This window comes from Heterodontus francisci, chromosome 3 (genome assembly GCF_036365525.1).
Source record: "Heterodontus francisci isolate sHetFra1 chromosome 3, sHetFra1.hap1, whole genome shotgun sequence".
Lineage (NCBI taxonomy): Eukaryota > Metazoa > Chordata > Chondrichthyes > Heterodontiformes > Heterodontidae > Heterodontus > Heterodontus francisci.
This window is the reverse complement of record NC_090373.1, coordinates 173,807,635-173,827,437: the sequence shown is the minus strand read 5'-3', so window position 1 is coordinate 173,827,437 and position 19,803 is coordinate 173,807,635. Positions and strand designations below refer to the sequence as shown.

At 43.9% G+C, this 19,803-nt stretch overlaps 1 protein-coding gene across 5 annotated transcripts in view; it reads left to right on the top strand.

Annotated features, from left to right (window-relative positions):
- LOC137364492 (TOG array regulator of axonemal microtubules protein 2-like) overlaps positions 1-17,389 on the top strand; it is a 210,965-nt gene extending 193,576 nt beyond the window's left edge. For all 5 annotated transcript variants that reach the window (XM_068027681.1, XM_068027683.1, XM_068027682.1 and 2 more), the window contains 4 exons: positions 9,621-9,819; positions 12,114-12,330; positions 13,512-13,598; positions 14,194-17,389. In XM_068027681.1, the coding sequence (XP_067883782.1) occupies positions 9,621-9,819; positions 12,114-12,330; positions 13,512-13,598; positions 14,194-14,447 (757 nt within the window). In that variant the 3' untranslated portion in view covers positions 14,448-17,389. The remainder of the gene's footprint in view (positions 1-9,620; positions 9,820-12,113; positions 12,331-13,511; positions 13,599-14,193) is intronic.
- The last annotated feature ends 2,414 nt before the right edge of the window (positions 17,390-19,803 follow it).

Below are 19,803 nucleotides of genomic sequence, written 5' to 3'. Positions count from 1 at the left end.
CTGTACACTGGATCTACAATTTAGGTTCCCATTTCCCTGCTGAATTAGTTTAAACCCCCCCCCGAAGAGCACTAGCAAATCTCCCCCCCAGGATATTGGTACCCCTCTGGTTCAGGTGAATACCATCTTGTTTGTAGAGGTCCCACCTACCCCAGAAAGAGCCCCAATTATCTAGGAAACCAAAACCCTCCCTCCTGCACCATCCCTGCAGCCACGTGTTCAACTCCTCTCTCTCCCTATTCCTCGCTTCGCTATCACGTGGCATGGGCAACAACCCAGAGATAACAACTCTGTTTGTTCTCGCTCTGAGCTTCCACCCTAGCTCCCTGAAATTCTGCCTTAAATCCCCATCTCTCTTCCTACCTATGTCGTTGGTGCCTATGTGGACCACGACTTGGGGCTGCTCCCTCTCCCCCTTAAGGATCCCAAAAACACGATCTGAGACATCACGAACCCTGGCACCTGGGAGGCAACACACCAACCATGAGTCTCTCTCGTTCCCACAGAACCTCCTATCTGTTCCCTAACTATGGAGTCCCCAATGACTAATGCTCTGCTCCTCTTCCCCCTTCCCTTCTGAGCAACAGGGACAGACTCTGTGCCAGATACCTGTAACCCATTGCTTACGCCTGGTAAGTCGTCCCCCGCAACAGTATCCAAAACAGTATACCTGTTGTTGAGGGAAACGGCCACAGGGGATCCCTGCAATGCCTGCTGGTTCCCTCTCCTTCCCCTGACAGTAACCCATCTACCTACTTCTTTTACCTGAGGTGTGACTACCTCCCCATAACTCCTCTCAATAACCCCCTCCGCCTCCCGAATGATCTGAAGTTCATCCAGCTCCAGCTCCAGTTCCCTAATGCAGTTCTCGAGGAGCTGGAGTTGGGTCCACTTCCCGCAGATGCAGTCAGCAGGGACACTCTTGGCGACCCTTACCTCCCACATTCTGCAGGAGGAACATACAACTGCCTTAACCTCCATTCCCACTGTTCTAAATTCCCAACAAATCTACTGAAAAACCAAAAAAAAAAGTCAGAACTTGTTAGCTTAGCAATCCGACGGACAGAACTTTTTAAATAAAAAGCTTACCTTATCAACACACCAGAGTCCTTTTTTTTGGTTAGAGGAGGAGGAGGGTGGGTGGGAGACACTACACGTGTTGTGTCTCAGGTAGAGCCACCGCCCAAATATATAGTTTTTACTTACCCAGCAGTCCCCTGGTCCTCCGAAAACAAAAGGGAATTAACTTTTAACTTACACTGAAATTGACCTCCCAGCTGCAAGTTCGCTCCGTACCTCCGCTTCTGTCAAAGCTGCTGCAACCAAAACTAAAAGAAATTGATTTTAAACCGCCCAAATATATAGTTTTTACTTACCCAGCAGTCCCCTGGTCCTCCGAAAACAAAAGGGAATTAACTTTTAACTTACACTGAAATTGACCTCCCAGCTGCAAGTTCGCTCCATCCCTCCGCTTCTGTCAAAGCTGCTGCAACCAAAACTAAAAGAAATTGATTTTAAGCCGCCCAATACTTCCTTAAGTACTCTGGGATACGTACATGGCGGCACAGTGGCGCAGTGGTTAGCACTGCAGCCTCACAGCTCCAGCGACCCGGATTCAATTCTGGGTACTGCCTGTATGGAGTTTGCAAGTTCTCCCTGTGTCTGCGTGGGTTTCCTCCGGGTGCTCCGGTTTCCTCCCACATGCCAAAAGACTTGCAGGTTGATGGGTAAATTGGCCATTATAAATTGCCCCTAGTCTAGTTAGGTGGTCGGGAAATATAGGGACAGGTGGGGATGTGGTAGGAATATGGAATTAGTGTAGGATTAGTATAAATGGGTGGTTGATGGTCGGCACAGACTTAGTGGGCCGAAGGGCCTGCTTCAGTGCTGTATCTCTAACTGACTAACATACCATCAGGCCCTGGGGAGTTATCGGCCTTCAATCCCATCAATTTCCCCAACACCATTTCTCTACTCATGCTGATTTCCTTCAGTTCCTCTCTCTCACTAAACCCTGTGTTCCCCAACATTTCTGGTATGATATTTGTGTCCTCCTTTGTGAAGACAGAACCAAAGTTCTGTTGCGGTGCAGTGGTTAGCACCACAGCCTCACAGCTCTAGGAAACTGGGTTCAATTCTGGGTACTGTCTGTGCAGAGTTTGCAAGTTCTCCCTGTGACCGCGTGGGTTTTTGCCGGGTGCTCCGGTTTCCTCCCACCGCCAAAGACTTACAGGTGATAGGTAAATTGGCCATTGTAAATTGCCCCTAGTGTAGGTAGGTGGTAGGGAATATGGGATTACTGTAGGGTTAGTATAAAATGGGTGGTTGTTGGTTGGCACAAACTCGGTGGGCCTAAGGGCCTGTTTCAGTGCTGTATCTGTAAATATAAAAAAAGTAATATTTTACACTCCTCTTTTACTACAATGTCTACATCAACCCTCTCCTTTGTGAAGGCAGAGACAAAAAACTCATTAAGAACCCTGCCTTCATCTTCTGCATCCACGCATAAGTTCCCATGTACAACTCTGATAGGACCTACCCTTTCCTAAGTTATCCTCTTGCTTTTAATGCACTGATAAAACATCTTTGGGTTTTCCTTGATTTTACCTGCCAATAATTTTTCATGTCCTCTCTTTGCTTTTCTAATTTCCTTTTTTACTTCACCCCTCCACTTTCTAAACTCCTCTATGCTTTCTAAAGTATTAAGATTTTTGTGATCATCATAAGCTTTCTTTTTCTGCTTCAACTTACCCTGTAAGCCTCTAGATAACCAGGGAGCCCTAGACTGCCTGTGTGGAGTTTGCAAGTTCTCCCTGTGTCTGCGTGGGTTTTCTCCGGGTGCTCCGGTTTCCTCCCACAAGCCAAAAGACTTGCAGGTTAATAGGTAAATTGGCCATTATAAATTGTCACTAGTATAGGTAGGTAGTAGGGAAATATAGGGATAGGTGGGGATATTTGGTAGGAATATGGGATTAGTGTAGGATTAGTATAAATGGGTGTTTGATGTTCGGCACAGACTCGGTGGGCCGAAGGGCCTGTTTCAGTGCTGTATCTCTAATCTAAAAAATCTAATCTAAATTTGGCAGTACCACCCTTTATCTTTGTGGGGACATGCCTACACTGTGCTTGTAGTATCTTGCTTTCGAATGCATCCCACTGGTTTGCCACTGATTTTCCTTCAAGTAGCTGTATCCAGTCCACTTTTGCCAGATCACCTCTCAGTTTCTTAAAATTTGCCTTCCCCCAATTTAGTATTTTTACTCCTGTTTTATCTTTGTCCTTTTCCATGATTATGCTAAAACTTACTGTATTGTGGTCACTATCTCCAAAATGCTTCCCACTGTTACTTCATCCAGCTTCATTACTGAAGACTAAATCTAGAATTTCGCCCCCACTCATTGGGCTTGTTACGTGCTGGTTAAAAAGGTTCTCTTGAACACAGTTGAAGAACTGTGTCCCCTCTGTGCCCTTCACACTGTTTGTATCCCAGTTGATATTAGGGTAATTGAAATCCCCAACTATTATTGCCCTATAGTTTTTTCACTCAGAAATTTGTCTACATATTTGTTCTTCTACCTCCCTCTCACTATTTGGGGGTCTATAGCACACGCCTAGAAGTGTGGCTGCCCCTTTTTTATTTCTGAGCTCCACCCATATGGCCTTATTTGATGATTCATTTAGCATATCATCCTCCTCAAAGCTGTCATTGATTCCTTAACTAATAATGCTACACCTCCTCCTTTTTTTAATCTCCCTCTCTATCCCGCCTGAAAACTCTATATCCAGGGATGTTGAGTTGCCATTCTTGCCCCTCCTTAAGCCAAGTTTCTATTATCGCAACGATATTTTGTTGCCATATGTCTATCTGTGCTCTCAGCTCATCGGCTTTATTTACTATACTCCTTGCATTTAAATAAATACCTTTTAACACTGCCAAATTCCTGTGCTGCACACTTTTTAACCTTTGCTTCTTCTGTCTTTCAGAGTCACTCGCTAATTTTCTGCCTCCTATTCCCTGCCCTGAAATTGTCCTATCTGAAACTGTGCTCAGGTTCCCATCCCCCTGCCAAGCTAGTTTAAACCATCCCCAACAGCATTAGCAAACCTTCCTGCAAGGATATTTGTCCCAGTCCTGTTCAGGTGTAGACCATCCGGCTTGTACAGGTCCCACATTCCCAGACTGATTTCTGGGATGGCAGGACTGAATATGAGGAGAGATTGAGTCGGTTAGGATTATATTTGCTGGAGTTCAGAAGAGTGAGGGGGAATCTCATAGAAACCTATAAAATTCTAACAGGACTTGACAGGGTAGATGTAGGAAGGATGTTCCCGATGGTGGGAGAGTCCAGAACCGGGGGTCATAGTCTAAGGATACGGGGTAAACCTTTCAGGACTGAGATGAGGAGAAATTTCTTCACCCAGAGAGTGGTGAGCCTGTGGAATTCACTACCACAGAAAGCAGTTGAGGCCGAAATATTGTATGTTTTCAAGAAGGAGTTAGATATAGCTCTTGGGTCTAAAGGGATCAAAGGGTATGGGGCGAAAGTGGGAACGGGTTACTGAGTTGGATGATCAGCCATGATCGTAATGATTGGCGGAGCAGGCTCGAAGGGTCGAATGGCCTACTCCTGCTCCTATTTTCTATGTTTCTATCTTTTGCACTGATGTGCTGAGCTCCCCCATCATTGAGGATGGGGATATTTGTAGAGCTACCTCCTCTGGTTAGTTGTTTATTTGCCCACCACCATTCACAACTGGATGTGGCAGGACTGCCGAGCTTAGATCTGATCCGTTGGCTGCGGGATCGCTTAGCTCTGTCTATCTCGTGTTGCTTACACTGTTTGGCATTCAAGTAGACCTGGGTTGTAGCTTAACCAGGTTGACACCTCATTTTGAGGTATGCCTGGTGCTGCTCCTGGCATGGCCTCCTGCACTCTTCATTGAAACAGGGTTTCGGGATTCGAGTGGCGGCTGGAGTCACTGGCGTATCCGCGAGACAGAGAACTACGTGGATAGTATGTTTCAGGGAGTAGTCACGCCGGAGCTCAAGAGAGCACAGGCAGAGAGGGACTGGGTGGCTGTCAGACAGACAAGAAGGTCAAGGCAGGTAGTGCAGGAATCCCCAGAGGGCATCCCACTTTCTAACCGGTATTCTGTTCTGAGTACCGATGGGAGAGAGGGTTCCACTGGAGAGTACAGTGAGAGTCATGACCAGAGCACCATGGGTGGCTCAGCTATGCAGGGAGGGAGGAGAAAGGGCAAGAGAGCAATAGTGATAGGAGATTCTATAGTTAGGGGAACAGATAAGCATTTCTGTGATCGCAGAACTGATTCCAGGATGGTATGTTGTCTCCCTGGTGCAAGGGTTATGGATATCACCGAGCGGCTACAATGCATTCTGCAGGGCGAGGGTGCACAGCCATAGGTCGTCGTCCACATTGGTACCAACGATGTAGGAAGAAAGAGCGATGAGATCCTGCAGGCTGGATTTAGGGAGTTAGGAACGAGATTAGCAAGCAGGACCTCAAAGGTAGTAATCTCCAGATTACTTCCAAGGCCACGTGCTAGTGAATGTAGAAATAGGAAAATACACCAGATGAATGTGTGGCTGGAGGGATGGTGCAGGAGGGAGCGCTTCAGATTTCTGGGGCATTGGGACCGGTTCTGGGGAAACATAGAAAATAGGAGCAGGAGTAGGCCATTCTGCCCTGCGAGCCTGCATTTGCAACAATCTTCAGCCAGAAGTGCCGAGTGGATGATCCATCTCGGCCTCCCCCTGAAGTCCCCAGCATCACAGATGCCAGTCTTCAGCCAATTTGATTCACTTTGCCTGATATCAAGAAACGGCTGAAGGCATTGGATACTGCAAAGGCTATGAGCCCTGACAACATTCCAGATCTTGCCGTGCCCCTAGCCAAGCTGTTCCAGTACAGCTACAACACTGGCTTCTACCTGGCAATGTAGAAAGTTGTCCAGGTATGTCCTGTGTACAAAAAGCAGGACAAATCCAACCTGGCCAATTACTGCCCAATCAGTCTACTCCCGATCATCAGTAAAGTGATGGAAGGGGTCGTCAACAGTGCTATCAAGCGGCACTTGCTTAGCAATAATCTGCTCACTGACACTCAGTTTGGGTTCCGCCAGGCCACTCAGCTCCTGACCTCATTACAGCCTTGGTCCAAACATGGACAAAAGAACTGAACTCCGGAGGTGAGGTGAGAGTGACTGCCCTTGACATCAAGGCAGCATTTGAGTATGGCATCAAGGAGCCCGAGAAAAACTAGAGTCAATGGGAATCGGGGGAAAACTCTCTGCTGGTTGGAGTCATATTTAGCACAAAGGAAGATGGTTGTGGTCGTTGGAGGTCAATCAGCTGATCTCCAGGACATCACTGCAGGAGTTCCTCAGGGTAGTGTCCTAGGCCTAAACATCTTCAGCTACTTCATCAATGACCTTCCTTCAATCATAAGGTCAGAAGTGGGGGTGTTCGCTGATGATTGCATAATGTTCAGCACCATTCACGACTCCTCAGATACTGAAGCGATTCATGTAGAAATGCAGCAAGACCTGGACAATAAAATAAAAGCAAAATACTGCGGATGCTGGAAATCTGAAATAAAAACAAGAAATGCTGGAAATACTCAGCAGGTCTGGCAGCATCTGTGGAGAGAGAAGCAGAGTTAAAGTTTCAGGTCAGTGACCCTTCTTCAGAACTAGCAAATATTCGAAATGTAAAAGGTTATAAGCAAGTAAAGCGGGGTTGGGGCAAGAGATAACAAAGGGAAAGGTGTAGATAGGACAAGGTCACAGAATAGCTGACCAGAAGGTCGTGGAGCAAAGGGAAACAATATGTTAATGGTGTGTTGAAAGACAAAGCATTAATACAGATATGGTGTTAACAGACTGAAAATTGAACAGCCGCAAGTACAAACATGAAAAAAAAGTGGGTAGGCAAACTGAACAAACTAAGATGGAATAAAATAAAATAAACACAAAAAAAAAATCCAGGCTTTGGCTGATAAGTGGAAAGTAACATTCGCGCTACACAAGTGTCAGGCAATGACCATCTCCAACAAGAGAGAATCTAACCATCTCCCCTCCCAATGGCTTTACCATCACTGAATCCCCCACTATCAACACCCTGGGGATAACCATTGACCAGAAACTGAACTGGAGTAGCCATATAAATACTAAAATAAAAGCAAAATACTGCGGATGCTGGAAATCTGAAATAAATACCGTGGCTACAACAGCAGGTCAGAGGCTGAGAATCCTGCAGCGAGTAACTAATCTCCTGACTCCCCAAATCCTATCCACCATCTACAAGGCACAAGTCAGGAGTGTGATTGAATACTCTCCATTTGCCTGGATGGGTACAGCTCCAACAACACTCAAGAAGCTCAACACCATCCAGGACCAGGCAGCCCACATGATTGTCAGCCTATCCACCACCCTCAACATTCATTCCCTTCACCACCGACGCACAGTGACAGCAGTATGTACCATCTAAAAGATGCACTGCAGTAACGCACCAAGGCTCCTCAGACAGCACCTTCCAAACCCACGAGCCCTACCACCTGGAAGGACAAGGGCAGCAAATGCATGGGAACACCACCACCTGCAAGTTCTCCTCCAAGTCACACACCATCCTGATTTGGAATTATATCGCTGCTCTGTCACTGTCGCTGGGTCAAAATCCTGGACCTCCCTTCCTAGCAGCACTGTGGGTATACCTATCCCACATGGACTGCAGCAGTTTAAAAAAGCAGCTCACCACCACCTTCTCAAGAGCAATTAGGAATGGGCAATAAATGCTGTCCTAGCCAGCGATGCCCACATCCCATGAACGAATATAAAATAAAGATTGTAACCATGGTTATATGGTCCACATATGCTCTTCAATCACTTTATTACTATAAGCAGTGGCCAAACAACATGTCCCAGACCCTCAAGACTTGGATGACTGACCTTTCATGGTTAGTGTGAACCCGCATAGCCGCAGACATCAGCTGACCAATACTTCTTGATTGACTTTATCTTTTCTCCTACTGCGTTCAATTTTGGAAGTGCTTTGCACTATGTGGACCTTTTCCCCTTCACCAAAGTTTTCACTTGAGTATGTAAATGAACAGTGGGGCACATTCATGCATACGAATTCTCAATCTTTACCCTATGACTGTTTGGATGCATCACGATCAGATTGGGGGGAGAATGTTCTGCTAATCTACACACTCGGTGTAAAACTGACCTTGTGGTTTGCCTGCCTGTCTAGAAACTGCCCAATTGCCATTTCCAATGGGAGTAATTCTGACTTTGTGCGATAATGTAAAACAGGCAATAGTGATTCAGCAGCCTGTCTTACAGCTCTCCCAATTTGAATTTATATTGATGTCAATGGAAATAAAATTGGGAAAGATGTAAATCTAGATGCTGACTCACTGTCACACATTTTACAGTATCACACAGTCAGAATTTTACCCCCATTGATTCAAATGAAATCTCTAAGTGGTCTGGGTTTGGTCAGCTGCATAAATGACTGCTTCCAATCTTGACAGAAATGAGAATTAGACAGTGAGCAATCTGTAATTCCGACGGGGCAAGTTGAAAATTGATGCCGTATATCCTACCCCTTATCTATGCGATGAATTGCCAGAAATTCAGGCCCACATTCCCTTCTCCTAAATTATAACGTCAAAGATTACAGAAGTACATTCACCACCCCGACCCCCCACACAGCAATACATGCTGCTAATCCGAACTTCCATTCCCTTGGTTCCCAAATGAATGGCAGGAAACTCAAACGTTATTCACTGAACAGTAACTGACTTCCATAGGTACAGCGAAATGCAGTCCAGTTATAATGTACATGGTATGAATTTGTGATTCAAACATGGAGCTTCACCTAATAGTATGCATGAACAGGAACTAGGGTCCAGTGATTCATGAGTCCTGCAGCATATCCTGTCCATAACCCATGGGAATACCTGCAAGGCCTGCTAATCTCTGGACCTGAATTCCCAATTGTATGTTCCGCTGCTGTCCTATCCTTACACACGCCAAATTGTGTTCACACATCACCCCAGTGCTCACTGACATACATTGGCTCTCGGTCCAGCAAGTCCACAAATTTACAATTCTGGTGCTTGTGCTCAAATCCCTCTCTGGTCTCTCCCTTCCCTATCTCTTTGACCTCCTCCAGTCCTACAATCCTCCTGGAACTCTGCAATTCTTCCAATTCCGGCCTCTTGCGCATCCACAACTTCTTTCATCCCACCACTGACGGCCATGCCTTCAACAGCCTAGGCCCTAAGCTCTGGAATTCCCTCCCTAAACTTCTCTGACTCGCGGTCTCTCTCTCTCCTTCTTTAAGATGCTCTTTAAAATCCTCCTCTTTGACCAAGCTTTTGGTCGTCTGCCCTAATATCCCTTCATGTAACTCAGTGTCAATTTTTGTCTAATAATGCTCCTTTGAAATGCTGTAGAACGTTTTACTAAATTAAAGGCACTATATAAATGCACGCTGTTATTCACAGTAGGTGAATCACAGGTTTGGAGAAAGTGTCCTATTGTATAGTGTGGAGTGAAATATGTAATAGTGCATTGTACTTTCTCTTTGTTAGGGGGGAGTTGGTCACACCACAGCAACAGAGGTTGATGACCCACCGACCGATCATACGCAGCATGGAATCGGTGGAACAGGTGAAGCAACTTAACAAGTTGCTGTCTGCTAAAGAGTTCCAGGAGAGAACGCACGGCATTTCACTGTTGCTGCGGCACTGTGAGACCAACCCGGGATTTGTAACCTCCAACGTGGTGAATGTAAGCTCTAAGCATAAGGACATGAGAAAGTGTAAAACAGGAAAAGGGGTAGAAATTTGGATTCAGCACACGTTCAAGTCTTCAATCTTTCCACCCGATCACTTTGCTAAAATGGAATTCTGAGGTCTGATGAGCACAGAATCTCAAGGCTTGTTTTTTTTTAACTCCCAGGCAGGAAGGCAGGAGATACAAGTGGCCAAGGGATCAAGGGATGTGGGGAGAAAGCGGGAACAGGGTACTGAATTAGACAATCAGCCATGATCTTTTTTGAATGGCGGAGCAGGCCCAAAGGGCCGAATGGCCTACTCCTGCTCCTATTTTCTATGTTTCTATGTTTCCATGTCCCTCCTGGTTGTGGTAGCGGGGGAGGGTTAGCCCATTTTTGGCCTGGGCTGTTTACAGTCAGGCAGCAGGAAATCACTGGGGGGGTTCCTTGAAGGAGAGTCCCTGGTGCACAGTAAAAACTCTGAGTATCCCATCCAGGGGAGACAGCGAGGATGAACTCTGGGGCAGGTGAGGCACAAGGCTTCATTTTAGGGCCTGAAAAAGCACTCCTACTCCTCCTCCTGGCAAAACAAAAAGAAAGAATGTTGTAAACATATCTTGCTGGCCTAGCCTCCTCCTAGGAACTCAGTAGCTGTTCCTGACAGGTTTAGCCTGGCAGAGAAGCCATCACTGTTTAACATTTCAGTTCTTGCAGGAAAGGCATAGGTTAAATCCCTTGCTCCACTATAATTGTCCCCCATTCCCTTCTTCCCATATGCTTTCTACCTGGAGGGGAGGAGGTGCATTCAATCAACCTTACATTTCTATCTGACTCAGCCTGTGCAGCCCATTCCTCCCACAGAAAGTGCACAATACTAACAGTCCTAGGGCATGGTCATTTAATGGTTATGATACTGGACTAGTAACCTATAGGCTTTGAGTTTGCAACTCGCACCCTGGGAAGGTGAAGAGGTGCCAATGATGATCAAAGCACCCAACATGTTCACTAATCTGCTTCAGAGAAAATAAGAATATGAAAGCATAAGGAATAACAACATAAGAAATAGGAGAAGGAGTCGGCCATGTGGCCCATCAAGCTTGCTCCGCCATCCAATAATATCATGGCTCAACTTCTACATCAACTCCACTTTCCCATCCTATCCTCAAATCCCTTGATTTCCTTCATGCCCTAAATTCTATCTATCTCAGTCTTGAATGTACTCAATGACTATCGACAGCTTTCTGGGGGTAGAAAATTCCAAAGATTCACAACCCTCTGAGATAAGAGACTTCTCTTCATCTCAGTCCTAAATGGCCTCTGACTATGATCCTTAGTTCTAGATTCTCCAGCTGGGAAAACAGCCTCTCAGAATCTACCCTTTCAAGAATTTTATGTTTCAATAAGATCACCTCTCATTCTTCTGAACTCCAGAGAATATAAGCCCATTCCACTCAATCTCTCCTCATAGGACAATCCTCTCATCCCAGGAATCAATCTAGTGTATCTTCATTACACCCCCTCGAAGGCAAGTATATCCTTTCTCAGGTAAGGAGATCAAAACTGTACATAGCACTCCAGGTGTAATCTCACCATAGCTTTGTACAATTGCAGCAAGACTTCCTTACTCTTATACTGCAACCCCCTTGCAATAAAGGCTAACATACCATTTGCCTTCTCTACCTGCAAGTCATCTTGCTATGATTAGTGAACCTGCACACTGAATCCTCTGAATACTAATATTTCCCAGTCTCTCATTTAAAAAATTATTCGACTTTTCCATTTTTCCTACCAAAGTGGATCATTTGACATTTCCCCACATTATACTCCATCTGCCACCTTCTTGTCCAATCACTTAACCCATCGATATCCCTTTGCAGCCTCTTTGCCTCCTTCTCACAACTCACTCTGTATCATTAGGAAACTTGGATATATTACACTCGGTCCCCTCATCTGAGTCATTGATATAGATTGTAAGTAACTGAGGCCCAAGCACTATCTTTGCAGCACTCCATTAGTTAAACCCTGTCATGCCGAAAATTATTTATTCCTACATTTAAATTCCTATTCTCCATTTTCTGTCTGTTAACCAATTCTCAATCCATGCCAATATATTCTCCCAATCCCATGAGCCCTAATCTTGTTTATTGAATACGATAAAGTGCCACATAGGAGGTTGTTAGGGATAAGATGATACTAGCATTTAATAGAATAATTGGTATGTGGAATACATTACTCTTTAGTGATTAGGCCTTGGATAGAGTGTCCTGTAGTCTCTGATTCCCAGTCTTATGTCATCTTAATGTTTCAGATATTTGATGCCTTCATCCCACGGCTCCAGGACTCCAATAAAAAAGTGAATCAGTTTGCACTGCGGTCTATGGCAACCATGATCCCAGTGCTGAAGGATGACTTGCACCGGGTCCTACATTCAACAGTCACTGTTGTTACTGAGAACTTGAATTCGAAGAACACAGGCATTTATACTGCAGCCGTGCATGTCCTCGATACGTTGATCGATCATATAGGTAGGCCTCAGGCTCCATGAGCACTGTTGTTAACAGATGCACCATTGGTGTATGTCGTCACAGCATGTAAACTCATGAATCCATTGAAAAAAATGTCTGTGATCCCAGATCAAAATCAAGAGGTCACCCGATCCAAGTGTAAACGATCGTCAAATCAGTCCATGTATTTATCGGGGCCTCCCTATGTTATGTAAAACACTTGAATAGGGAACTTAATATTTTAAACGCATGGTACAGACACGAGCTTCATTTGGATGCTCATTAAACATTTATCCCAAATTGTGAATGCCACTGTCTATTTGTGTTGTGTTGTGCGTGTGTGCGCGCACTCTGGGAAACTTAAATGAATATAGAAATCACATAGAGGCGGCAAGTTGTGTAGTTTGGATTCTTTACTCTGCGTTATCCTTTATGTACTATATAACCAACTTGTGTCTGTCCTCTCTGGTTATGTATTTCAAAAAAGTTTGTAGATTACTGATCTAACAGCAAGCCAGGATGCAACAATCCCAGCTTTAAAGCAACATTAACTGTGCATTAGACATTAGCTATGTGGAAGGCACAGTGTTACTAGTACCAATTGGATTAATATTGTCTCCAATAAGTACTGTCCGCTCAATCCTCACTATTGTCAGCCACTGGAGGGATTTTGTCTTCAAGGATACAAGAACTGCAGGAGGTGAGCAGATATGATTTTAAAATAAAAATTAATTAGGTGAAATATCAGTGATGGATTGTGCCTCAGATATATCTTCCACTCCTGACAAATTTAGCTGGAAAGGGCAGCTTTGACAAATAGGTGTGAAGGGAGTCCCATCAAACAGTACTTTACATATTTAACTGGCATCTGAAGATGCAGAGTTCGAGAAATTCTGTAACTCCCTTCCTAACAGCACTGTGGGTGTACCTACCCCACATGGACTGCAGCAGTTCAAGAAGGCAGCTCACCGCCATCTTCTCAAGGGCAATTAGGGATGGGCAATAAATGCTGGCCTGGCCAGGGATGCCCACATCCCACGAATGAATTAAAAAAAAAGTCATTCCTCCATAACGCTGGGCACACAATATCTCGCTAATATGGAGGTGATCTGATTAACTTTGCTAGTTTTCTGTCTACTTATTGATCAGTAATCTATGTGTCTTGTGTCACTGATTGCCATCATTTTGCTCTCTCTGTAAAGACAACTTGCTGCTACTTCAGCCCTTGGCCAGCAGAGTGCAGTTCATCAGTGGCCGGGCGATGCAGGACATCACTGAACGACTCGCAGGTGAGATTGTGGATCAGGAGGCGATTATGATGCATTATCTTGGGATGTAGAGTCAGGGGTGAGACTTATTAAAACCTAAGTGGTAGCTCTAAGCTTAGATCTGGCTTTCATGTCACTATTTCTGATGTATCACATGTTCTTCCTATTTTAAAATGGATTTTTAGTCATTGAATGGAGTGCAAACGAGAATTACTGGATCAACTCCAAAACTAACTGAACAAAGATACGCTTTAAGTAGCATTTTAAAGGAGGAGAGGTAGAGAAGCGGAGAGATTTGAGGACAGATTTGCAGAGCTTAGGGCCCTGGCTAAAAATAGCCGTTTAAGCTGTTCCTCCAGTGGTCAATCTCCAGTCCATGTTACAGTGGGAGTTTGGGAGACATTCCTCTCACTCCCATGAATATTCAGAGCCAAAATGACCAATCTGATTGAACTTGTGCTTTTGCCTTACATTACTGGATATTCAAATCTGAGTTGCTCACTCTGATTGATGACAAGCCCAGTTCTCTTAGGCCCGTTTCCAAGTTAAGTTGTTGCAGGCTGTGATGCAGTTAAGGCCCTCTCTGATGACCCTCTCATTTCTCTCTTGACTGCAGTCCTCGTGCTGCCGGTGTATCGTCGGAAGCCTCAAGCTGTGGAGCGGTACGTTTTGCCTGTGCTCTGGTACCTGCTCAGCAACATGACCGGAAGCGGCGTGATCAAGGGCGGAAGTGGGAATGTGCGGGCAGTGACTGCCAAGCTGGCCACCAGCCTGCACCAACAGATGGGCGCTGGCCTGCAGGAGTACGCGTCGAGTCAGCCGGCTCACGTTATCAAAACGCTACGGGAGCTTACAGAGAAAGAGCTTTAATCACATGGCCCATCACATCAGGATAGTCTCGAAGTTGGGGTTGCCAACTCTCCAGGATTGTCCTGGTGTCTACCAGAATTAACGATTAATCGGAGAAAAATGATAGGATCCTCTAAAAAAAAAACTACCATTTTTAAAACATTTTCTTTGAAGACTGTTTTATTTATTAGTTGGAGAGGGGGTGGAGGTAGGGGAGGGTAACAAAAGCTGTTTAACTGACAGTCAAGAGTCATCCAATCGTTGAATAAAAGTCAGTTTGCTTTCCAATTGGTGTGAGAAGGAGGTCCACCTTGAGAATGTTGGGGGACCAATGATGGGAGCGTTGGGGTGGGGAGGTTGGAAGTGGGCATTCATATGATAAACCTCCAGGAATACATCCAATCAGAGTTGGCAACCCTACTGAACCACTGGGGAACTCTATAAGCCACATACAGACAAAAGAACCATAAAAGATGCTTTTGGGACGAGGAGGAAATATCCACAACTGCTGAAAATCAGAAATGAAAGAAAGAAAGGAAAACACAGGTCAGTTGATGTATGAAAAAGAAAGACAGGTTCATGTTTTAGGTTAAGTGGGTTTTGGTGACCCCAAAGTCAACTTGAAGATGCACTGCAGTAACTCACCAAGCCCCCTTCAACAGCACTTTCCAAACCCGTGACCTCTACCACCTAGAACGGAGGTTGGCAACCCACAGCCCCATGTGGCTCTTTAACACCTCATTTGTGGACCCTGTTTATAGAGTCATAGATACAGCACTGAAACAGGCCCTTTGACCCACTGAGTCTATGCTGACCATCTTCCACCCATTTATACTAATCCTACATTAATCCCATTTTCCCTCTCACATCCTCACCTTCCCTCAATTCTCCTATCTACACTAGGGGCAACTTTTTTTTTTAACAATGGCCAATTTACCTATCAACCCACAAGTCTTGGGCATGTGGGAGGAAACCAGAGCATCCAGAGAAAACCCACACAGTCACAGGGAGAATTTGCAAACTCCGCAGAGGCAATACCCAGAACCAAACCTGGGTCGCTGGAGCTGTGAGGCTGCGGTGCTAACCACTGCGCCACTGTGCCGCCCTGTGTCTGGGCGTTTAGAATTACCAACTTGTAACAGTGCAGTAACATTTAGTGAGCAATGCTTCTGCTGCTATAGGACTATTTTACAAATGTGTTTTGAAGCAGAAAAATGAACAGTAGTTTAGAGGGCTTGTTCTTTTTTACCTACATGTACAATTCAATCCACCCTAGAAGCTAAAGGAAAACTTTCCACTGGTTCATGTCATTGTCATGTCAGAATCTGTGATTCTGTGGCATTAATTAATCCAAGATCTGGTTCAACTGTGATCCAGATCTTGATATAGTGCCTTTCACAGACTTTACAATAGTTTTTATTTCCGGCAAATGTTTTTAAAAAGGCTCTTCAGGTAAAAAGGTTGCCAACCCCTGACTTAGAAGGACAAGGGCAGCGGACACATGGGAACACCACCACCTGCAGGTTCCCCTCCAAATCACACACCATCCTGACTTGGAACTATATCGCCGTTCCTTCACTGTCGCTGGGTCAAAATCCTGGAACCCCCTTCCTAACAGCACTGTGGGTGTACCTACCTCACATGGACTGCAGCGGTTCAAGAAGGCAGCTCACCACCACCTTCTCAAGGGCAATTAGGGATGGGCAATAAATGCAGGACTAGCCAGGGATGCTCACATCTCAACAATGAATTAAAAAAAAGCTAATCTTTTGCTTTCAGGCACTGACTGATCTGCTGTGAATCTCTGTCAATATTTATCACGATTTAGTTTTTCTGTATAAATATATATATAGAAACTGTAGAAAAATAATCTAACTTTCAGACTGCTCCAGAATTTTGCTGTTCATTAAAGTTTAATATATCTATTTTTTCTAATACTTTATCATTGACACACTTTATTAATGCAGTTTCCTTAGCCAAGAGGAGCTTGCACGTCATATGGTACCTAAATTTGGGAAGAGCATTTATCATAAACCAAAATAAAATTGACATTATTATCAGTGCCTTTGCCAGATCCCCCAAACTCGAGCTGTTAGCTTGTCTTCTTCTGCAACAAGGTGTTGTAATGCAGAGACGGTTTGATGTTCTGGAAGAATGAGATCAAATAGAAAGAAAGAAACTGCATCTATATTGCACCTCTCAACCTCAGGATGTGCCAAAAAACTCACGTGCATTGAAGTGCAGGCAAAGAGCAAGATCCCACGAATAACCCGATAATCTCTTGCTGAAAGTGTTATTTCAGGGATAATTTTTTTCCAGGACACCAAGAGAACTCCCCTGCTCTTCTTCAAGAAGTACCATAGGATCTTCTCCATCTGCCTGGGTGGGTGGTCAGGAACTTGGTTTAATGTCTCATCTGAAAGATGTGATGCTTCCGACATTGCGGTGTCCCTCAGTACTACAAGAAGTGTCAACTCAGATTATGTCTCTAGAGTGAGGCTTCAACTGGCAACCTTCTAACTCGGGTGTGAGAATGCAACCAACAAGGTTGACACTATGCGATTGCCCAAAGAGATCAAAGGTCCTTCTTCATTCCAACCTACCTTAATACTTTCTGTTATGTAATCAAGAACAGGAACATTGGCCTATTTTCTCCACCCTAACACAAAGGAGGAAAACGTCCTCTGTTAAATTGTGTGTAACAAAATCATAAACCTGTCCATAAAGAAGATTTTACTACATTTGCAGAAATAAAGTTTACCCTCCTAGTTGGCTTCACTTAGGTTGTTTCACTGGCATTGCAGGACTTATTGTTAATGATAAAGAAATGTGTTTAATGTAAGTAATATCTGCCATGTTTGTTCGAGAGACATTATGGAATAAGTTGTAATTTATTGGAGCTTTCTGGACTAAAATTATGTGCACTGCTATCTTATGTTATTGTAAATAAACATCTATGTTTGAGGTGTAATCTTTTAAATATTGTTTGGGCATTTTTTGTTAGACCAACACAGATTAAGGATTAATATGAAAAGTGTTTAAAATTCTGAAGTAATGGGACAGGGAAGATAGAAGCAGACTGCTTCTAGTAGTTGAGGAGTTTAGAATGAGGAACTATAAATACAAGATTATATATAGGACTGAGGGCAGGAAAGTTGTAAGGCACTTCCAGGATTAATGGTTGAGGCAGAACGTATCGTACATTGGATGAGATTGTAGAGGTAGATGAAGGTACAGGGGGTGAAGGGGGATGTGAAAACAGAGTGGGTAACTGTGATGAGATCTATTTCCCAGGTGAGGCCAAATAGCTTGTTTTCTTGTAACTTCTGTGAATCTCAAACTCAATTCAATCTTATCCTTGCAATTGGGTTGCGTGCGCATCATGTGAAAGACAGACTTTCATTTATATAGCGCCATTCACAATGTCACAAAGCACTTTACAGCCAATGAAGTACTTTTGAAGTGTAGTCAAAGTTGTAATGTAGGAAACACAGCAGGCAATTTGTGCAGAACAAGCTCCCACAAACAACAATGAGATAATGATCAGATAATGTTTATTCCCTACAAGTGTTCCTATGATCTGATCATTAAACTCTTCCCCATATGGCACCTGGATGAGCAAATCCACAGTCACATACCCACATTATTAGAACTCAGGAAGGGTCACTGACAGTGCTCACTGTAAAGACTGTGGTCTTTCATTACTCCATCCAATTTTCACCTAATGCCTGCAGGCACTGAGTTTAACCCAAGGAACCCAGATAAAGCTGTGTAGATTGGGAGTGAGTTCATAAAAGACAGAGGGGTGAGATTCTTCTGTGTGAATATTGGTTAACAAGTTCTGGATGAAATGTGTTCTGTTTGATATTTGAATGACTTGGTCGGCCTATTTAATGGATTAAAATAGTACAAGGAGAACTTCAGCTAAGCTGACTTCAATAGAAATAAAAAATCCTGTGAGCTGTAAAGCAGGCTGCCGATTCGTTCTCACCCATTTTACACAATCGCAGTTACAACTAGCCCCATGTGTTGCATTTGTACTAAAGGAAGTTCATCAGACAACTGCAAATGGGAATCATTTGTTTTGTTTGTGTGTAACAATCTACATTTTTCTTTTCGAATGATTGTTGCACAGTACAGTACTTAATCTGGTATCAACTCATACTTTATTTTATTTTGAGAATTCCTATTTTTAAACATTAAAAGATATTTTTACATTTCATTCTGGGATACTCTCCTCTCAAGACAGCTGAGTGCTTAGTTAGCAGTTAAGGGCCATTTCAGTAGCACATCTGACACTTTAGCACCTTAAAATCTGTACCCAGTATTTCTTGGTTGGCTTTGACATATTGCATATTACAGGCAATTCCTGAAAGTCAAGCAAAGCCTTTCCTTTTGACCTGAAACAGGGCATTTGATAAAGAGAAATTACCTGGAATAATTATTTTGTATAAAACAACGCCCGTGAATGGTTTTCCAAATAGGTATGGGGAAAAAAAAGGCTTTGCGTATTCAGAACATCCCACATTTGGGTTTCTAATTCTCTCAGGCAGTCTTTAATGCAGTTTTAAGGATTAATCATTATTTGGACATGTTGCTTGTCTTTCCAATATTCCCACCCAGTTCTGCAGCTCCACGTATTCTGGTGGACAAACAGGATCATGGTGAAGTGAATCAGATCCCAGCTTTAATCCACAGTTAGCTACCCAACCTCTTCTGGAGTCAATCGTATTGATCGCTTGAGGTACTGACCAATGGGTGACCATCATTTCTCTGCAGTCATTCAGGCTACTTACTGGACTGGGGCATCTAGACACCACTTCTGTTTTCCATCAATTTCAAAATTCCTGATCTTTATTGACTGTTTTTGGAAAGGGAACAATCATCGAATCATACAGCGCAGGAGGCTATTTGGCCCTTTCTGCCTGAGCCAGCTCTTTGAAGGAGCTCTCCAATTAGTTCCATTGCTCCCTGTTTCCTGATAGCCATACAAATTCTTCCTTTTCATGTATATAATCTAATGCCAGGGAGATCTTCGTTAAAAAAGAAGACAGAGTGTGATGGGGGCAGGTTAAATGTTCATCTGATTTTATCACTGATGGTCATATATTTCTAGCCTTTACCCTTTTAGTGGTATCTTGTGTGATGGGCCTTGGCCTTCACTTACACTGACTTTGTGTTGTGGATTGGAGGTGAAAAACATTCATTTGTTCCAGTTTTTCCCATCCAGCAGAATGTGCATGCGCTCTGTTAAAGTAAATTTTGATATAGGATCCTACAGATCTATTAAATGTGTGCTGCCAATTTAGAAGTCTTGAGCTAACTAATACAGTGCTTTTAAATTCTGAAGGCCATGCTTAAATTTACCCTCATAAGA